The sequence below is a fragment of the Vulpes lagopus genome, chromosome 11 (genome assembly GCF_018345385.1).
Source record: "Vulpes lagopus strain Blue_001 chromosome 11, ASM1834538v1, whole genome shotgun sequence".
NCBI lineage: Eukaryota > Metazoa > Chordata > Mammalia > Carnivora > Canidae > Vulpes > Vulpes lagopus.
The window spans coordinates 13,381,105-13,401,128 of NC_054834.1; the positions used below are offsets into that span (position 1 = coordinate 13,381,105).

Below are 20,024 nucleotides of genomic sequence, written 5' to 3' on the forward strand. Positions count from 1 at the left end.
TGTGCCACCAGGGCTGCCCCATGACTAGTATAAAACACACTGCTGGCTCTCAGAGACTCAGAACCCGGTAACAGTAACACTTTCTAGCAATCAGCTCCTAGAAGTACTGGTCCAATGTGATGTGGGGGGGCTGCATTTACACACACCTGATTAAAGTTAACAGTTAAATTTTAAAAGGCAGATCAATCTATTCTCACAATAACTAAGAATATAACTTATAATCTAGGGGAGACTAAAGTTGTTTTTCTAATTTTATCTAAAAAGCTAAAGGATGTTACCCCTGAGAGAAATCTTTCCCATTTCCCACAAATATTAATACAATGTCATGTCAATCCAAGTTTGGGGTAGGAGAATTAGCCGTAGGAGAGACGCAGGATTATGTCCTCTGGCCAGTTAAAATCAAGTAGGGTAAATTATAGGAGAAAATAGAGATACTAATATTATGGTATTTTTGCTAGAGTAAAATTTAATAAATTGAGCCTAAGGATATATAAATTTTATTTAGCACTCACTATGTGCCAGGCATTGTGCTTAAAAAATAATTTTTTTTTAAACATAGAGCAGCTTTGCCTGCATTCACTCCATGAATTACAACGACTCAGTTGTTTTACAGAAGATGGTTTAAGTAAGCTGCCCAAGGTCACACAGTGACCCTCACCTCACTGTCACACCCTCATAAGTGGTGCAACCAAGATCCTCAACAACGTCTGCCTGCCTCAGGCAGAGCTCCGTACCAAACACTTCATGTTGAATATCTGATCAAGAAATGGGAGAATGACCTCAAATCCAAGCTCTTCATTTCTACACTATATAGTCTCTTGTACTTAAGTATCAGTTAAAGTGCTCTCACTAGAAACTTGATAGAATTCACCCTAAAGAAAGTTTTAAAAAGCCTCCATAGTGAATACATTATAACCTGAAGACCCCTGATCCAAACATGTCCACTTTGCTATTACCGTGGTCATCCACAAGATGCAAGACTCCAGACAACCACTGTCTTTCTCTCCAACATCATGTCCACATTCTTTCAAGCTTCCCCCGTGGGATTACAGTATCTCGAGGTCAGGGAGCATTTCCTGCTGCCATACCCAGTGTCTGGCAATGGTAACTGCTCAGTAAACATTTGCTCAATTGAATGAAGTACTGACCTGTGGATTCCTCCCATATATCCCACCTTCTTTTCCAATATTTTTCCCCACCCCCAAGTTCTTTTACAAAGCACTCCCAACGTATCCCCACCTTAGCTGAAACCTGGTTCTTCTCCAGGAACACCACCTCTCTTAGAAAGCCCTACCTCCTGCACACTGCAGGACCCAAAAGACAGTGAGGGACTTCATAGCTCCCCACACAGGCATTCACACCACTACTAGGTACCCCTATGCCAATGCGGGGGGCTTCTCTGAGATTCACGGGTTCAGGTGCCCCTCCTGATAGGTATCTGGCTCTGTGCTCTTCACATTCCAGTTTTGCCATCATCACAGACAACTTCGGTGTCCAAGCTCATCCTCAAATCTCTTTAGTTTCAGCCTCACCCATAATCACACACCTGCTGGTGCTTTCCTGGGGAATCTTAAACCCCATTGTGCCCATCTGCCCAAATCTCCCCATTCCTCTAGGACTCTCACTTCCTTACTTTGCGTACTACTTTTTCTCTTCTCTCAAATTAATCAATTACAATGTTCACAGTTTAGGAAAGGGAAAGAGATGTGTGAACAAACAGCCATGGTTTCAAATGATGTATGAACAGTAACAGCAGCCTGAGTACCTGCTCTGTATGTGGATGGCATTCAGAGAGACAGAAAGAATGCTGAAGGGTGAGGGACATGATTGAGAGGTGAGCTACAGGAAGGCCAGGGAAGCAAAGCTTCTGGAGTGCTCCAAATGTGAACAGGCAGGTGCCAGGCAGAGGCAACAACCTGTGTCCCACGGGTCTGGGACATGGTGGGTGTATGCCACCATTCTCCAGCTCCAAAAGGCACCGTTCACACTGCTGTCTGTTCTCACAAAATGCCGAAGTAGTAAATTATGATGGATTTTGGTTTTGGTTTAATTATCAGTTATTTGGGAATAAATGTGTAATTTCCCTTTATGAAAAGACATTTCATGAGAATATTCCTGTCTCCGACAGAGCACACCAAAGTCATGGCCCCTAAAGCACAGCAGCGCACAGTGAGAGGAGCACAGAGTAGGGGTGGGTAAGGTGTAAGAGCAAGCTGACACTGCAGTGGCAATTTTATCATATTTTACAAAAGTTCTGGTCTTCAATGGATTGGGGGCAGGGAAGCTGATCCTTCACACAGAGGGTCTGTGGAGCAGTGACCTGAACCCTGACCATAATCAGGGTATGGTCGCGTACACCACCTGCTCATGTCTGTTCTATAGGACAATGCCAGGAACCAGGACACACAAGGGACTGAATAGGCTACAAAGGCTTCCCAAGCCACCTGCCAAGTCCTTCCACAACTGCTGATGTGAGGACTCTGAGGACACTACCCTGAGAGCAGAAGGAGACGGCCTGCCGTGCCTATCGTTTTTTTATTACCATCTTTCCTGGAGGGCTCAAAGAAAACTTTGAAGAAAATGCAATTAAGTTCGAGATAATTGAATTTCTCACTGGCCTTGAGACAGTCTATCAGCATTCCGAGGCCTTACAAAGAACCACCAGAGCCTCCACCCTGCGCACAGACTGCACAGGGCTCTCTTTCCCACAGCACGCTAAGGCATACAGGAACATGGATGCTTAGTAAGTGCCAATAAATCAGCACCACCAGAGCACGAAGGAGGAGAGGGAAGAGGATATGGATGAGACCCAAGCAGCACCTCCCCTGCTCACTTGGTTTTATTTGTAAGGAACCATAGGGCAGAATTAGTCTGGACACAGAGTGGCAACAGGTGTATACAGTGGCTTGGACTTCCACCCCACTGGAGGGAGAAGCTGGAGAGAACAGCATGTTGTGGGTTTCATGGATTATCTACTGTCTAATCACTACAATGATCTTGTGAGAGATGCGTTACTCCCTTTTATACCTGGAGAAATGGAGCCTTAGCTAGGTGACTAAGCCCCCCACCCTGTCCCCTGCCCCACTTGTCTTAAGTGGATATGAGAGTAGTGGAGCTAGTATTCCAATTCCAGTATTCAGTTTCTCTGAATCCAGGGCCTATACTGCCTCCTCTGAAAGAGACACTTAAGATTTTGAAAGAATGCTAAGTTAAAGGCAGAAGTAAATCCTGGCCTTAAGCCCCTGTCCATGGCCATGGGCATCTGCTTCCTCCATGCCACCGATACCTGATACTGAGGCAAGGTGGTGCAGCGTGGCATACTAGGAGAAAGGACTTTAGAATAAAAACAGCTAGCTACTAGTGGTAAGGCACAAATACTCACCTTGTTTTCCTGTTGAAACCCACGTTCTAGGGTTCCATGAAACCCCTAATGACTAGCACCCTTTCCGTGAGCCACACCCTGCAAGAACTCTATGTTTTCTCCTTTTCCCTTCGTGGAGGTTACGGTATTCACCCACACTGAGGCACTCACGGCCAGCCTCCTGCTAGACCGTGAACTTCCTAAGGGCTGTATATTACTCTTCTTGCAGCCCTAGCACTGTATCTGGCACACAGTAGGGATGCAGTCAATGTCTGCAGGATTAATTAGGAGATTAATTAAAGGAATATTTTCCCAGTGTGCATTATCTAGTGTTGGTAATTACTAAGCTTAAAGTAAGCTTTCAAAACGAAGCTCATTTCAAAAATAAATTATAAATGTAAATATATTCACTCTGGCAAATGAGTTTGACAACATGAGCATGACCTTTCGAAAAAAAAAAAACAAAAACCCAAGAGGGTTAAAAGCTCTCATCATATAACTTTAAAGAAAAAAACAATGAAGACCAAGGCTACAAAATATTTCCACAACAAAACAAAAGGAAGCATATGTTCCCTGAATCAAGGAAGCATATGTTCCCTGAATTGGAGTCAATAAAAAATCTGAACTTCTGTTATTTCACTACTATCTTGGGGACTAATCATTTTCTGTTTTTGGTGATTTTACTGAGTTTTTAATATATCATTTTACACAGTGGGGGTGTGAAATTTAAAGACTTAATTTCACCTCTGAATTACTCCAAATGCCAGAATAGGGAAAATTATAAAATTTTAGCTCTGTTAAAAATATACTATAAAATTCAATGCTCATGTTATGGCTAAAAACTGAAGTATGGCTAATTATCTACACAGAGAAAAGAAAATTACCAAATTCATAATTTGGAGTTCCATTTTCACTTCTATTATAAGAAATAATTATGCACTAGAACAAATAATGCTCAACAGCAGTCCGTGAAAGTAATACTAAATAAAGCAAGGCTCAGCACAAAGGCTTCATGGACACCAACAGGGCACTGTGACCAGACTGTGGATGTGTCCACACAAGCTAAGAATTCAGAGCTGGTGATATAGGGAACTATTTCATTGGTAGGGAGAACCTTCATAACTTCAAGAATGACAGATTTCAAGGGCACCTAGATGGCTCAGTGGTTAAGCATCTGCCTTTGGCTCAGGTTGTGATCCCGGGGTCCTGGGATCAAGTCCCACATGGGGCTCCCCACAGGTAGCCTGCTTCTCCCTCTGCCCATGTCTCTGCCTCTCTCTGTCTCTCATGAATAAATAAACAAAATCTTTCAAAAAAACAAAACAGATTTCAAAAATTCCAGGGAGTCAGTTTATGAAAGATCAGAAAAATGGAGCCATGAAAATTAAATGCAATATAAAAATCCTTGAATCAGGGGTGCCTGGGTGGCTGAGTGGCTTGGGGGATGGTCTCTAGGTCTGGGATCAAGCCCCAAGTCAGCAGGGAGTCTGCTTCTCCCTCTCCTTCTGTCCCTCCCCACGACTCGTTCTGTCAAATAAGTAAATAAAAATCTAAAAAAAAACAAAAAACAAAAAACAAACAAAAAAACCCAAACCTTTGAATCAGCAGAGATAGAGAAGAACAGAGGCTACATCAAGACAACTAAGAGCACTGGACTCTAGAGGGATAACAGCACTGTATCAAGGTTAAATCCCCTGAGTGTAATATTATGCAGAATGACCTTGTTCTTAGGAGATACACTTGAATACTCAGAATTCCTAAAAGATTCAGTGAAAAAACAAAGCGTGGGCATGACCACGTGTATGGATGGAGGAAGAGCCTAAAATGCGACAAAATACGAACTGGGAAATCTAGAGAAGAGTGTTCATTGAATTATTCCTCGAACTTTTCTATAAGCTTCACTTCAAAATAAAGTCCTGGGGTTAAAACACAATCAGAGAGAGGTCTGACATGAATTCATCCCTCAAGGCACCGTCTCAAGAGTAATGAGAAATTTCTTCTTTTTTTTTTTTTCAATTCAGACAAAACCACAGAGGAAAACCATTATACTCTTTCTAAAAACCATAATGTGCAGACAGTAAAAGAAGATGTCCCCTATTAAACGATGATATCAAGGAGTGTTATGACTCTCTGAGGCTTATTTATGACAGGCTGTGGCACAGCACTGAAGCCTTTATTGTTTTTTCTTTTACACTAGGTTCAGAAGATAGCTGACCACTAACATTTTTGAGAGCCTAGCTACTCCGCTTTACAAAAACCAACTAGCTTAACCATTGTAGCAAGCATGACTGCAGCTCTTATGATCCCAAACCGAAACAAAGTGAAAATATGAAAGTAAAACTCAATGTGGTAAATGACGTACGTGCAAAATCACACAGTAAACAGGTGGTTTGAACTCAAGTCTGTGAAATCCCATGCTCTAGAGATTTCCCATATGATATACTAGACGAACAAAGAAGCAACAGGACTGTTGTCTGCATAAGTTTTACTCTTCAAAGATTTACTGAACGATTGTCTACACACTACCATTAATTTCTTATAATAACGATAAGGATAAATGATGTACTTCCATTATTCCAAGAAGAATCTTCCAAAATACTCCAAACTGTCAATGTTCATTCTAATTCCATCAAAATTCTAAAAGAAACTATGTGTATTTTATGTTAATTTTATGTATGTTATATATCATCACCTAATAGTTTATGTGATTGTAACGCAGATTATGTATGACTTCTGTGCATATAAAAAAGACGTACCAATAAGCAGTGATCAGAGTAGAAATGGGTTAAGAAAAAAGGGCAGTAGTATTTCTTTTGTTCAAAAAAGGATTATTGGGTCCTGTTTAAAAAAAAGGCTGTGGGTAATCGTATCATACTATATGAAGGTATGAAATCAACACACTGTACCCTTGAAACACACACAATGTTATATATCAACCAAAGCTCAATAAACAGTAAAAAAAATAAATAATAAACTTACGGTTATGGGTGCTGTCAGGAAGATCCAAAAGATACATTTCATCTGGATTTCAAAAGACACCTGACAGTTTCAATCATGTTTTGCAGAACTTAACCAATCTAATGCCCACCTGTGTTTGTTGCTATTAATCATCCTATACTCTAGGACTTTTATTGCGCCTGCACCTAGTGGAAAACGAGCTTAGGAAGCCCTGAAACCTCTATAGACTCCTAAGATTTTAGGAATTCTGTTTGAAAATGTTAAGTGACATGGATTCCTTCTACTTATAAAAATAAAAACTGACAGGTTTGTGGGCAGGCATTGAAAACACATGAAGAGAGTTTAGCAGAAACAGTGAGATGGAAGGTGTAAAAATGATTCTAAATAATGTACTTGTTAAACACTTGCTTAATGTAAACATCCCCTCATCGTCCTGAACTATAATAAAAGAAAAAGGCCTAAAAGAGAGAAAACATTTTGTTCGAAGTACTCTGGTTCAGATACTTATTTTTGCAAGATGCAGTAGGAATTCGCAAAAGCCAAAACCTCAAAGATTTAAAAACTCAGGCAGAAATCTAGAAATATATTGTAACATCCTCTTTTCCACTTCCATTCAATCAACAGTGACTGAATACTAGCACTACACATAGTAAATTACTATATATTACACAGCATTTTATTGTTGTAATCATTATTTGAAAATAGATAAATAAGAAACAAACTCCTACGTCACATAAACTTCTGGTTGATTTTATCTGGCTTATTTTCCCCCCTAAATTATAGGTCTTACATAAATTTTATAATTTCTGAAAAGAAAAAAAGTATTTCTGAAATAAAACTCCACCAGAAGAAGATATCCTAAGGAGTATTGTTAATGATCAAATATGAATTTCTACATTTTAAGTAGACGGTTATTTTTTCAGTAATACTTTAAAACCAATTGATGTATATCTCTACTACTAAACTAAATTACTTTTAGTCACTAAGTGAATTAAAAAACTACAAGATTTCCTCCTCAAGACGGCTTAAGACTGTTTCTATATTCTTCTTTGCCAGAAAAGTTTTAGACAGACTTTTATAAAAACTAAGAAAGTCAAAAAAATTGTAGACAGGTAGATGATTAACAGGTCCCATTCCTCTTTTTTCTCCCTATACCATTGTTTTTATCTAAGGTAGTAAATATAATTTTATTTCCCTTGCCTGAAAGACTGGAAATGTACATAAAATAATCAATGTCAAGATTCATTCTCATAATGAATTCCAGTGTGTTACATTGCTAGGGTAACAATTTTTACTCCTTTTAAGGCTTATTGCTAATATATAACACAACTCCTGAACTGGATATCACCTCCTTTATTTTTCTTTAAATCAAACTGTTTCCTGTTGTTCTAGGAAGAAACACAACATGTGTCTTTAATGTGGGTTTCTTTGCTGGCATTCCGTCTTCTCTACATTTCCAGCCAAGTCTTACTGAAATGGACTGGACAGATTTAGTGGTGGTGGAGATACTAAAATAATGGTGCTTCAAAGCTAACCTACGTGCTGGAACCCCTGCACCGTCAGTTGATGATACGTTTATTGGACAACAAACACTAATGCAACCTGCCCAGATAATAAATATGTCATGTTGTACAGTTTGACACAAAAAAAAGGAGAGGATTTATTCTAAGCCTCCTAACTATGTGTCTATGGAAAGAATTTTACAGCATGAAGACAAGACCTCACACTATAGATTCTCTCTTATTTCTCCTCTCTTATTCCCACCACTGCTCACAGAAGACTATATCCCTACCCACAGTACCATCACACTTGATGGCTCTATTTTGGAATAAAGTCTGATGCCCTGCTGACATAAACATAATTCCTCATTCCACAAAAGTCATTACAATCCACTTTGTTTGCAATATTTAGATATGTCTTCAGATTACAAAAAGCTCAGGAGGATAAAGTAAATGGTATCCCAATATAGCACATTTTCTTAATCCCGGTCCTTTCCTCTCCAGCCTGGTCACTACACAATAAGACTAAATTGTACCAGTAACTGCCGACAAATTTAAAAAAAAAAAAGAAACAAAAAAAAACCTTAACCTTAAAACACCTTTAATAATACAGCACAGATGAAAATGAGGTAATTTTATTAAATAAATTACTCAATTCTATTATATAAATGTCCAAATGATCTGTTCTAAATATTTGTATTTTTCAACAACAAAAACCTAGTTGTATTTCAAGGGAAGAGTAATTTTCTCATGTCAAACATAGTAACATTTCACTTGTCCTCTATCTTCACAGAGGAAGGCATTCCACAGAAGTAAAATCTTCCAAATGGTTTATACACTTCAATGCCCAAACTCACTTTCCTTAAACCATGCTCTCAAACTGTGTCCACCAATGCAGGTAGGACAGAGTATGAGTGGATCTAATTCAAGCACTTGTTAGTGGCCAAGGTCTATCTTGCTGAATAGGCATTAGGTTATGGGGCATCTTTAGGATGGCAAAAGCCTCAGAGGCATTAACAAATGTAAAGCAAAAAAAACCCCCAAAAAAACAAAAACAAATGTAAAGCAATTGGCTCCTCTTCCAAATGGCCCCCTGATGACAGGTTCCTATATCTCCATTTTCAGAGTTTTCCTGTCCCTTATCTGTGGTCCCTGTTTTTTGTCCCTTTTCCTGTCACTGATTCTAGGATGTCCTTTGCCCATCTTCTAAATCACTGCTTCTGACCTGTGGCTGACACATTCGATAACCATGTAGATAACTGATCAATAGCAGGAATAAACAAAATGGGGTGAGAGGCTCCATTTCCAAAGGTGCAGTAGCCTCGGCACACACTGGTTTTAAGTTTAGCCACTCAGGTTAATTTCCAATTATTTTCTCATTCTTGATTATATCAGATAGTTTTTTTTCGAGGAAAATGACTGACAAGTCATTACTCCACAGCAATTACTCTCATCGCACCTTCTTGTCCAATACCACTGTGATTTAAGAAATGTCACCATTAATAAGCAAAATCCATCATATGGTCTGACTTACCCGAGGCACGCCTTGTGAATCGGTTTATTACCGGAGCTAAAAGAAAAAAGAAAATAATATGATTACACATTATTACACATACTACATAAGTTACATAGAGGAAAAATAAGAATGAGTAAGTAATGCACGAGGAAATATAAAAAATATATGCAGATTAAATGTATAAATTTACTAGTAGCCAAGAATGAGAAATTAAAAATCAATATTTTACCTGTTAAATCAGCGCCACGCCAACCCCCGCCAAAAAAAATAAAAGATCCCGACTTCTATATGGCTGAAACAACTTCAGTGGGGATCTATATGTAAATGTATATAATATCTTTAGAAAGAATTTGGCAGTCACATCAAGAGCCATTCAAGTTTCTTGTGTCCTCTAACAAAGTCATTCTACATATAGATTTATCCTACAGAAATACTACTAGAGAAGGAAAAATCAATATGCCTTGTAAAGGGAGAGTTCAAAGTGCAGCAAGCAGCCCTAGCTAACAGTCTCTCTTAAAATGGGATCAGGAGGCCAGAAGGGAAGAGAAATTTATTCATATCCTCCCTGAAAAAACCATGAACTTAAAAAAAAAAAAAAGACAACCCCCCACCACCACCTTCAGCCAGCTGCAAGCCCTCAGCAGGGGTTTAAAGGCCTCCTCACCCTGACACCTGAATCATCCTCACTCATCACTTCAAAAGGAGCCAAAGCAGTTTAACAAGCTTCAACCCCTCATTTGCATATTAGCCCAACCAATCCCAGTTAATTTCATTTCAATCCTTTGTTTTGCTCCGAGGACCTGAATGAGAACTACACTTTCAGCCTTTGGATTAGATAACCCTGCTCTCTCTTTGGCTTCCTTGCGTCCAAGATCCACCTCCGATTCAGGTTTCTACCTGCATCTGTGCCTCCTAAATTGCAATTCTAATTGCCCAAACTGCCTGTTTGCTTGAGTTTTCAGTGAATTCCTTCTTGGTCAACAGTATACTGCTTATCAGCATCATTTTTACAATGAAAAAAATAGGAAACAAAATGAAAAATGCTCATGTATACTGAAATCATTATTAGGTGAGTATATCCTTGATATTCTGATTTAGTATTTATAGTTCTGATCATTTCTGTGCAACCCAAAGGTCAAGGTCTCCGAAGCTGTATACCAAAGGCTGCAACTTCAAGATTGTGTGTGGAAGTGCATCACCTCACCTGGGAAGCCTACCATGGGCCCCCTGCACAGACGCAACTCAGGGCTGTTGTGTCCTCCTGGTTTTGCTTGCAGGTAGGTCAAGAAGTGGGGTTTTTCAAAGCTTTGTTTCTTGGATAAGCAGGTAAATTTAAGGTTCATATTATACAGAGAAAGGACAATATGTCCACAATATATTTAGAAACAGAATGTCATCATACTATAATACTTTTTAATACTTTGATACTTTTAAAACAGTAATTATAAAAATTGTTTACATGTGGAACTAGGTCAAGTTAAAAAAAAGATGACAAAGATTTTATGTGCCCTTTGGTTATACTACATGAAAAACATGGATGCGTAGAACAAGTACTAGAAGAAAACTGTGTCAAATGTTTTACATTAATCCTTGCAACCACTGTATTAAATATCGGCATCACCATGCTACTGATGACATTTTTTACAGTAAAGCTCAGAGATCCTGATTTGCCCTAGATCACAAAGCCACTCTTCTCCAGGCAGAGCTGGAGAATCTGAGCCTAGACACATCCAGCACCAAAATGCTGCCATACAGAGAACAGAAAGCAAAAATACTGACTCCTGAAATCACACAATAATAAATATTTCCTTCCATACTGACTCCCATCGTTATTAAGGATTGATTCTGTGAAGTGTGTGACAAGCCCAAATATTAAAATGCTATAGTTTATAGAAAACTGTATCTTTCAAACTGATCAAAAGATAAAATTATTTATATACCAGAATAATTTAGCCATATATTTGCAAAGTGACAAATTACTTACATAAAACCTTGACTTGGATAAACCATATGTAGTGTATATTTACCACATAAAAGAAAAAAAAATCCCATCAGTTTTCTCGAATAACTTTCAAACCCCTTTTGCAAAACTCCTTCAGAACCTAGTGTAAAGAAAGCGTCCCAGCAAGTTCTAAGGACAGGGAATGGAGAGGGTGTAGAAGGCTTCCATCACAAGAATGCACAAGAGATTGTGCAGGCCAACAAAGGCAGGAGGAAAGCAGAAAACCTCTCAGCCTTGGAGAAAAATGAAAGTAGGCATTCTCCTCCTGCCCTCTCCAGCCTCCTGAGACGATGAAACCCCAGCACTAGAATCTTCTGATCTGAAATGTTGGGAAGTCTTTGTTCTCTTGGGATCCCTCAGGTTTCCAAGTCTTTCTGACATGTATAAGGCAGAGATTTTCAACACATGTGCCATCACCATTCAGTGGTGCATTCTAATTTTGTAGGGGGCAATTTTTTCAATTGTCACAATAATTCAGAGGATGTCGCTGGCATCTGGTGGATAACATACAACAAAGAGCTGTCCTGAATCCCACTGCTACACCCCAACCTGCTTTCACATATCGCACTAGACATTCATGTGGGCAAAGAAGTCAGTTCACAACCCTCAGATCCTAGATCCTAACAGTGTTTTTATATAAACACAGTTATTTTACACAGTTCTACATTAAGTTTTCCACAGCACAGCTACAAGATAAATAACAAAGGACCTTTTTTTGCGGGGGATGGGGTTCTGTATTCCGTTTTGTTTGGAATTTTACTAATAGATACTCATCATTTCAAAAAATCAGGTCACTGCTGCAACGCCACTTAAGGTATCTAAACTGCCAATAAAATACACTTGATCAGATGACATTTGCAGCTTTTATATTCTTTTTTTTTTTTTAAAGAGATTTGATTTATTTGTCAGAGAGAGAGAGTGCGAGCAAGGGAAACATAAGAGAGAGAGAGGGAGAACCAGACTCCAGAGAGCAGGGAGCCCAGCCTGGGACTCGATCCCAGGACCTAGGATCATGATGTGATCCAAAGGCAGATATGTAACTCACTGAGCCACCCAGGTGCCCCACAGCTCATATATTCTTAGTGATCCCACATGTAAGTGGGAGAATTGTTAACTACATTACTTCTCCGTGAACATACTGAAATACACCCCTGCTGATACACATTTTACTGACTATAAGTTACTTTCCTTTACTCCTCCTTTATATTTTTGCTAGAAATTGTATCAACTTCTAAATTGTGAGTGGAGGGCAGCCCGGGTGGCTCAGCGGTTTAGCGTCGCCTTCAGTCCAGGTCGTGACCCTGGAGACCCGGGATCGAGTCCGCGTCGGGCTCCCTGCATGGAGCCTGCTCCTCCCTCTGCCTGTGTCTCTGCCTCTCTCTGTCTCTCATGAGTAAATAAATAAAATCTTTAAAAAAAAAATTAAATTGTGAGTGGAAAGGTTACATGACAATCATTTCCACCTCCCAACAGTGAATGGGATGTGGGATCCGCCAGTTACGGAGACGGTGCACCAGGCAAGTGATACGCAGCCATCAAGGCAAACACTGGGTTTTGACAACAATTACCAAGAAGGCCATCCCCTATATCCATAACCCTCCATGCCCACTTATGGAGGGATGAAGCACAAGGGTTCCGTGAACAAACGTTTGGCAAGCTAACAGTAACCTCCACAATTTCTCTAGATTTTCTAGCCTAGCTACCCAAATGGGGAAGAAGGCTGTGATTCAGGGCGGAGGCCTTGCCACAAAGAAAGCCATGTCTATCTGGCTCCAGTATGCCTGGTGCTCTCTCTCTCAGGAACTAGAGGAGCAGGATGAAGGTGAGGAAGGACACTGGTGACATTCTATACCACTGGCAGCGAGGGCAGCCACATGGGCAGGACCACCGACTGGAGTCAGGGAACCTGGGAGATGGTATAACTTTGACTTAAAGTCTCAACTTTTAAAATATGAAAAGTAAAAGATCTGCCTGCCTTCTTTTGGGGGGTGTGTGTGGGGGAATTAAGAAAGAATTTTAAAAGAACTTCAGAAAAGAACTTAAAAAAAAATAATAAAAACTAAAGAACTTAAAATCTTTGAAGGTGCCTGTAAACTCTCAATTTCTATTCAAATAGAGATTAATGTTTATTGTGAGCTACTATGATCAATTTTCATATTATCGTCTTCAGAATACACTACGTAAAGAAGCAATATTAAGTTCACAAAGAAAGGTTAACAGATGATGTTTTCAAATGTGACAAGTCAAATTTAGTTTTCCCAGACTCTTGGTTTCCACCTTCAGGTTTTCCTATCCTGTGGGTTTTCTGTGTGTATTTACTTACACGCGCGCGTACACACACACAAAATACTGCAGACTAGGAGAATACAGAAGGAAAAACACAGGAAATGTATTATCTGTCTGAAGAAACAAGCAAATGTGATTTAAGAATATACTAAATATTCTAAATATACTAAGAATATACTAAAGTCCTATACCTTATACCCAAGATCTTAGTGAATCCTCAAGGAAAAATCATAGAAATATTTATATCGGTTTGACTTTCTCCCAAAGCCATTTCCAGTGGGACACTGAGAGTCCTGTGTTCCTCTGAGTACCTCCATGCCTGTCTGGCCAGCCTGATCCTCTCCATTCCCAAGCTATACTCCACCAGCCGAGTCTTAACTCCTCTGCTCCCAGGAGGCCCAGAAGTCTAAAGGATTCAAGCCTCCTTTAATCTCAGAGCGTCCTTACAAGACGAATGCTCCAGTATGCGAGGAAGCCTGAAGGAGCCTCTCTATTCCTGGCAGTGAAGAGAGCTTCCCACGCAGTGACTCAGGTCCCCACTGGTGCCAGCGAGACCTGCTTATCTTCTCACCTCTTTACGCCCCAAGCCAACGCGGTGCCTGGCAGACGAGCGGTGCTAAGTGAACACCTGCAGCATGAATCAATAAACTGTGAAGTAAACACAGCAAGTCTCCTTGTCTCATTCATTTTACTTGCTTTCCCGAGTGTGGATGCGGGGGCACCGGACAAGGAAGAGTCCTTGGCCCTGGGGAGCTTGACCAAGTGAGGTGGTACTTTCTTTTATTTTTTTATTTTTTTTTTTAATTTTTTTTTTTTTTATTTATTTATGATAGTCACAGAGAGAGAGAGAGAGGCAGAGACACAGGCGGAGGGAGAAGCAGGCTCCATGCACCGGGAGCCTGATGTGGGACTCGATCCCGGGTCTCCAGGATCGCGCCCTGGGCCAAAGGCAGGCGCCAAACCGCTGCGCCACCCAGGGATCCCTATTTATTTTTTTAAGATTTTATTTTTTCATGAGAGAGACACACACACACACACAGAGAGAGAGAGAGGTAGAGACACAGGCAGAGGAAGAAGCAGGCTCCATGCAGGGACCCCGACGTGGGACTCGATCCACCCAGGTCTCCAGGATGGCGCCAAACCGCTGCGCCACCCAGGGATCCCTATTTATTTTTTTAAAGATTTTATTTTTTCATGAGAGAGACACACACACACACACACAGAGAGAGAGAGAGAGGCAGAGACACAGGCGGAGGGAGAAGCAGGCTCCATGCACCGGGAGCCTGATGTGGGACTCGATCCCGGGTCTCCAGGATCGCGCCCTGGGCCAAAGGCAGGCGCCAAACCGCTGCGCCACCCAGGGATCCCTATTTATTTTTTTAAAGATTTTATTTTTTCATGAGAGAGACACACACACACACACACACACACACACACACACACACACACACACACACACACACACACACACACACACAGAGAGAGAGAGAGAGGCAGAGACACAGGCGGAGGGAGAAGCAGGCTCCATGCACCGGGAGCCTGATGTGGGACTCGATCCCGGGTCTCCAGGATCGCGCCCTGGGCCAAAGGCAGGCGCCAAACCGCTGCGCCACCCAGGGATCCCTATTTATTTTTTTAAAGATTTTATTTTTTCATGAGAGAGACACACACACACACAGAGAGAGAGAGAGGCAGAGACACAGGCGGAGGGAGAAGCAGGCTCCATGCACCGGGAGCCTGATGTGGGACTCGATCCCGGGTCTCCAGGATCGCGCCCTGGGCCAAAGGCAGGCGCCAAACCGCTGCGCCACCCAGGGATCCCTATTTATTTTTTTAAAGATTTTATTTTTTCATGAGAGAGACACACACACACACACACACACACACACACACACACACACACACACACACACACACACACACACACACACACACACACACACACACACACACACACACACACACACAGAGAGAGAGAGAGAGGCAGAGACACAGGCGGAGGGAGAAGCAGGCTCCATGCACCGGGAGCCTGATGTGGGACTCGATCCCAGGTCTCCAGGATCACGCCCTGGGCTGAAAGCAAGGGCTAAACCGCTGAGCCACCCAGGGATCCCCGTGAGGTGGTATTTTCAAACACAATGACTGAAGAGACCGAACCCAAAAAATCAGGTGGGTGAGAAATCCAATAGAAGACCAAAAACACGTAAATTCCGTAAAAACAAGAGCAGTCCATGGGGAGCATGAGCCAATGAGCCTGGTCTTCAAAAAAGCAAGCCAGGTTGATTAGCAGTGCATATAGTTTGCATCTCTGAGCATAATGCTGCGAAAGAAGGGCTAAATTAAAGAAGTAAGAGCCCTGAGTTTTGTCTGTGTTCACTACACACACACATACACAATGACCCTGTCTATTCTGGAGCCTTATCAGTGAAATGGACCTTTAGCAGAAGAGTGTTCACATACTCTGAAGTGAAATGTATAAAATAATCTTGGAGCTGACCAAACAATTAGCATCTTTCTTCTCCTATTGTCCCTTCCAGCAGTAAACACTTTCTGGATCTGTTAACTGTCTAAATAAAAGATTCTAGAAATTATGTAAATGGAGACCATGTTAAGCTAATTATTTTTGACACAGTAAACATGTAGCTCAGAATGAATTAAATTCTCTCATGTTCGTGTTTCAAAAATTAAAAGTGAAGCCTCACTCTTGAACCAAAAAAGAATTCACTTTTTTAAAAAGACTGACAGCAGAAAAGCAAATAGACAACAACAAAACTTGAAATATTTTGCTAATTAACCTAACAGACACTATTTCAAACTTTCTTATACATATTTAATTCCTGACACGGAAAAAGATGATTTATTTTCCATATTTTTTGTTAGAGGAGGATGAGCCCCAGCCACCTTCGTAAGTAATCAGATGCTCTAGTTGCTGTCGTTCTGGGAGCTTCTGGGTTGTTTCCAGATGGATGCATGGTTTCCAAGAATCCACTGGGACTCAGCCGCTGGAGGGGCTCTTGGATTCAGACAGAACCACAGTTGGAGGGTATTCTCCAGAGCTCCCCAGTCATAGTCCCAAGGAGACACAGATTATGAGCCACGTACCCTCAAAGTACTTGTGATCAGACATGATGGGAACTGTTGGAGAGGGAGGCATTTGGGGCACCAATTTTTTTCTTCCTTTCTGATTATACAGCATGAAGTCAGGTGTCCAACCCATCCAGACATATGGAGCCTGGCTGGAGGCTGGGCAGAGTCGGACAAAATATAGACACTTGAGCTTTTAGAAAGTACCAGCTTGAAAGACCACTAAAACAATGTGCATTTTTGTTCTTTCTATTCATAACCCAAACTCCTCAAAATATAACTGATATTTTAAAACACCAATAAAATAGACTATTACACTAGGAAGAAAACCACTCCTACTTACTTTTGCTTATAAATTAACTCGATTTCCAACTTTTTAATTCATGAGAACTTTACCCAGAATGCCTTCTTAGGAACAGAAAAAAATAGCTTCAGTTGAGGTTGCCAAACTTCTAGAATGACACAGAGAGGAGGCAGTAACAATGCCGAAAGGTTCCCAAACCCTTCTAGGATTCCAAAATGTGGGCTCAGGACAGAAGATATGAGATGGGCCACTGTCAAAGCTACATAAATTCAATCTCTGCTTCTGTGAACACTGAAATGGTCTCTTATGGCTTTTTTTTTTTTTTAAACAAGAACATGCAGGTTCAAGAGCGAGGCAAGGAGGGGCAAGAGGAGGAGGATTACAGTCTCCAGCAGGCTGCACACCCAGCCCAGAACACTACGAGAGGGTCGATCTCAAGACTCTGAGATCATGACCTGAGCCGAAATCAAGCGTGGGACGCTCCACCTTCCTGAGCCACCCAGGCAACCCTGTTAACGGTCTCTTCTAAACCTACGTGCTCAAATAATGTGCAAAGGGCATACTCGTGGAAACGAATGGTCTGTCGGTAAGAGTGAATAATCCAGACTAGACTACTAATATTAGGAAAGCCCAAAGCTACAAAAGTTCAAAGTGTCACACATCCATAAAATCACAACAGAACAGACTCAGAAAAGGTAACTGAGAAAAGTGTAAGGCATTTGAAATGAAGATCAATCAGGATAGGATTAAGGCTGGTCTAATCAGAAGGATACAGTTTGTCAGCTTCCTCCACTCCCCCCGCCCCCTTCACCAAGTCTGCAAGCTCTGTGAGGGCAGGGTCCTTCCCTCCTTGTCTGCTTCACTGCTGTCTCCCACTGTCTAGAACACTGCTTGAAATAAACTAGGTTGAACAAATACTGAATGAATAGTGCTAATGGAAATTAAGACAACAGGGGTGTTTCCTGACATCTAATGATTATATTGGACAAACATAAGTAAGTGATAGTCATACAAGTATTAAATTTGTGAAACCTGTAAATTAAAATACAGTTATGGCAGGGTGGCCAAATTGGGCCACCTGGGTGGCTCAGTAGGTTAAGCACCTGCCTTCAGGTTCAGGTCATGATCTCCGGGTCCTAGGATGGAGCCCCACATTGTAGGGCTACCTGGTCAGCAGGGAGCCCGCTTCTCCCTCTCCCTCTGCCCCTCCCCCTGCTTGTGCTTATTCTCTCTCTCCGTATTAAATAAATCATAAAGCTCAGGAGGCTTCCCCTCAGACAGACCTGCTCCTGCCTGCCTTCGTTTATCCTGGGGCCAGAGGGGTCAGGTTCAGATCAAAGCCCTGAAAATCCTGTTCCAGATCAGAAGATGGTGATAGAATTCACTTGCTGTGTCTTGCCTCACATTGAGCTCAGTGATGGCATACACACACTTCCCAAAAGACAGGGCATAGCAACACCGAAGTGCACCTTAATACACGAACCCCTTTCCATGGGTACACTCCTACTGGGAGAAATCCACAGTCTTGAATCATTGCTCCTCTGTAAATAATGCATCATTTTTCTTCTGGCTGCTTTTATAATTTTTTTCATCTTTGATTTTCAACGGTTTGATTGTGATATGCCTGGCCATGGTTTTCTCGAATGTATCTTTGTTTTTTATTGTGTTAAGATGTAACAAAGTTTATCATTAAAAAATAATAAAAATAATAAATTAAAAAATGTAAAATACAGTATTGGCCGAAAATATAAAATAGACTTAGAAACAGTAGAGCTTGACTAACCTTTGGCTCTTTGTACAAGTAGCAAAAAGCAATCCTCATTTACACCTATGAAAACGTAACCCAGATGTTAGTAGTGTCCAACAGAAATAATGAAAAATTTCAGAAGACAGTGTAGAAAGCAATGCTACTTCTTAAATAAAATGTGGAAAAGCACACTTCAAGAGATCCATGTTTCCAATTTTTAAAAAATCAAGGTGAAACTGACCTACAATGAAATGCACAATTTGATGAATTTTGACAAATGTATACATATATGTAGCCAACATTCCATTCCATTCAAGATGTAAACACCTTTGCCTGGCTGGCTCAGTCTACAGAATGTGCAACTCTTGATCTCAGGGTTTGTAAATTCAAGCCTCATGGTGGGTGTAGAGATTATTTAAACATAAAACCTTTTTTTTTAAAAAAAAAAAAAAGGACATACACATTCCTAGCACCCTGAGAAGGTGCCACAAGCCCCCTTACACAGTCAATCCCCACTATTCCACTGGAAGCTACTTTTAGGATCTCTATCACTACAGTTTAGCTTTGCCTTTTTTTGAATTTCATATAAACGTGTGGTTCATGCTAGCTGTTGAGAGGATCGATAGTTTGTTCTTTTTTTATTGCTGAGGGCATATCACTGTATAACTATACCACAATTTGTTTACCCATTCTCTTTGTTGATGGGCATTTGAGTTGTTTCCAGTTTGGGCAATTTTGAATAAAGTGTCTATAAATATTTATATACAAGCCTTTTTGTGAACATATGTGTTTATTTCTCTTGAGTAAATGCCTAGAGTGGGATTGCTGGGTCATAGGTGGGAAATGTTTAACTTTATAAAAACCCACAGCATTTGTACCATTTTATGCTCTCACAGGCAATATGTGAGTTCTAGTTACTCCACATCTTTGACAACAGAAGGAATGTCTTCTTATTTTAGCCATTCTTGTGTGTGTTGAATAGTGTCTCACTGTGGTTTTCACTTTCCTATCCTTGATAACTAAAAATACCGAGCACCATTCTATGTGCTTACTGACCATTCTGATGTTTTCTTCATTGAACTAGTCAATTCTTTTTACTCAGTTTCCTTAGGGGCTTTTCACTACTGAGTTGTCACAGTTCCTTTCATATATTTTTAGTAATGACATGATAGAATATATAATAGAAAAAAAATCCTAGTTGCAAGAACAAAAATGGTAAGTTACTTAGAAACAAAACTAAGAAAAGATAGGAAAATCCTTTATGGAG

At 40.7% G+C, this 20,024-nt stretch overlaps 1 protein-coding gene across 1 annotated transcript in view; it reads right to left on the reverse strand.

Moving 5' to 3' along the window:
* The window catches only part of PRKAR2B (protein kinase cAMP-dependent type II regulatory subunit beta), a 91,950-nt gene that overhangs the window by 55,942 nt on the left and 15,984 nt on the right, over positions 1-20,024 (reverse strand). The window contains exon 2 of the mRNA XM_041774100.1: positions 9,353-9,388. Coding sequence (XP_041630034.1) covers positions 9,353-9,388 — 36 coding nt within the window. The remainder of the gene's footprint in view (positions 1-9,352; positions 9,389-20,024) is intronic.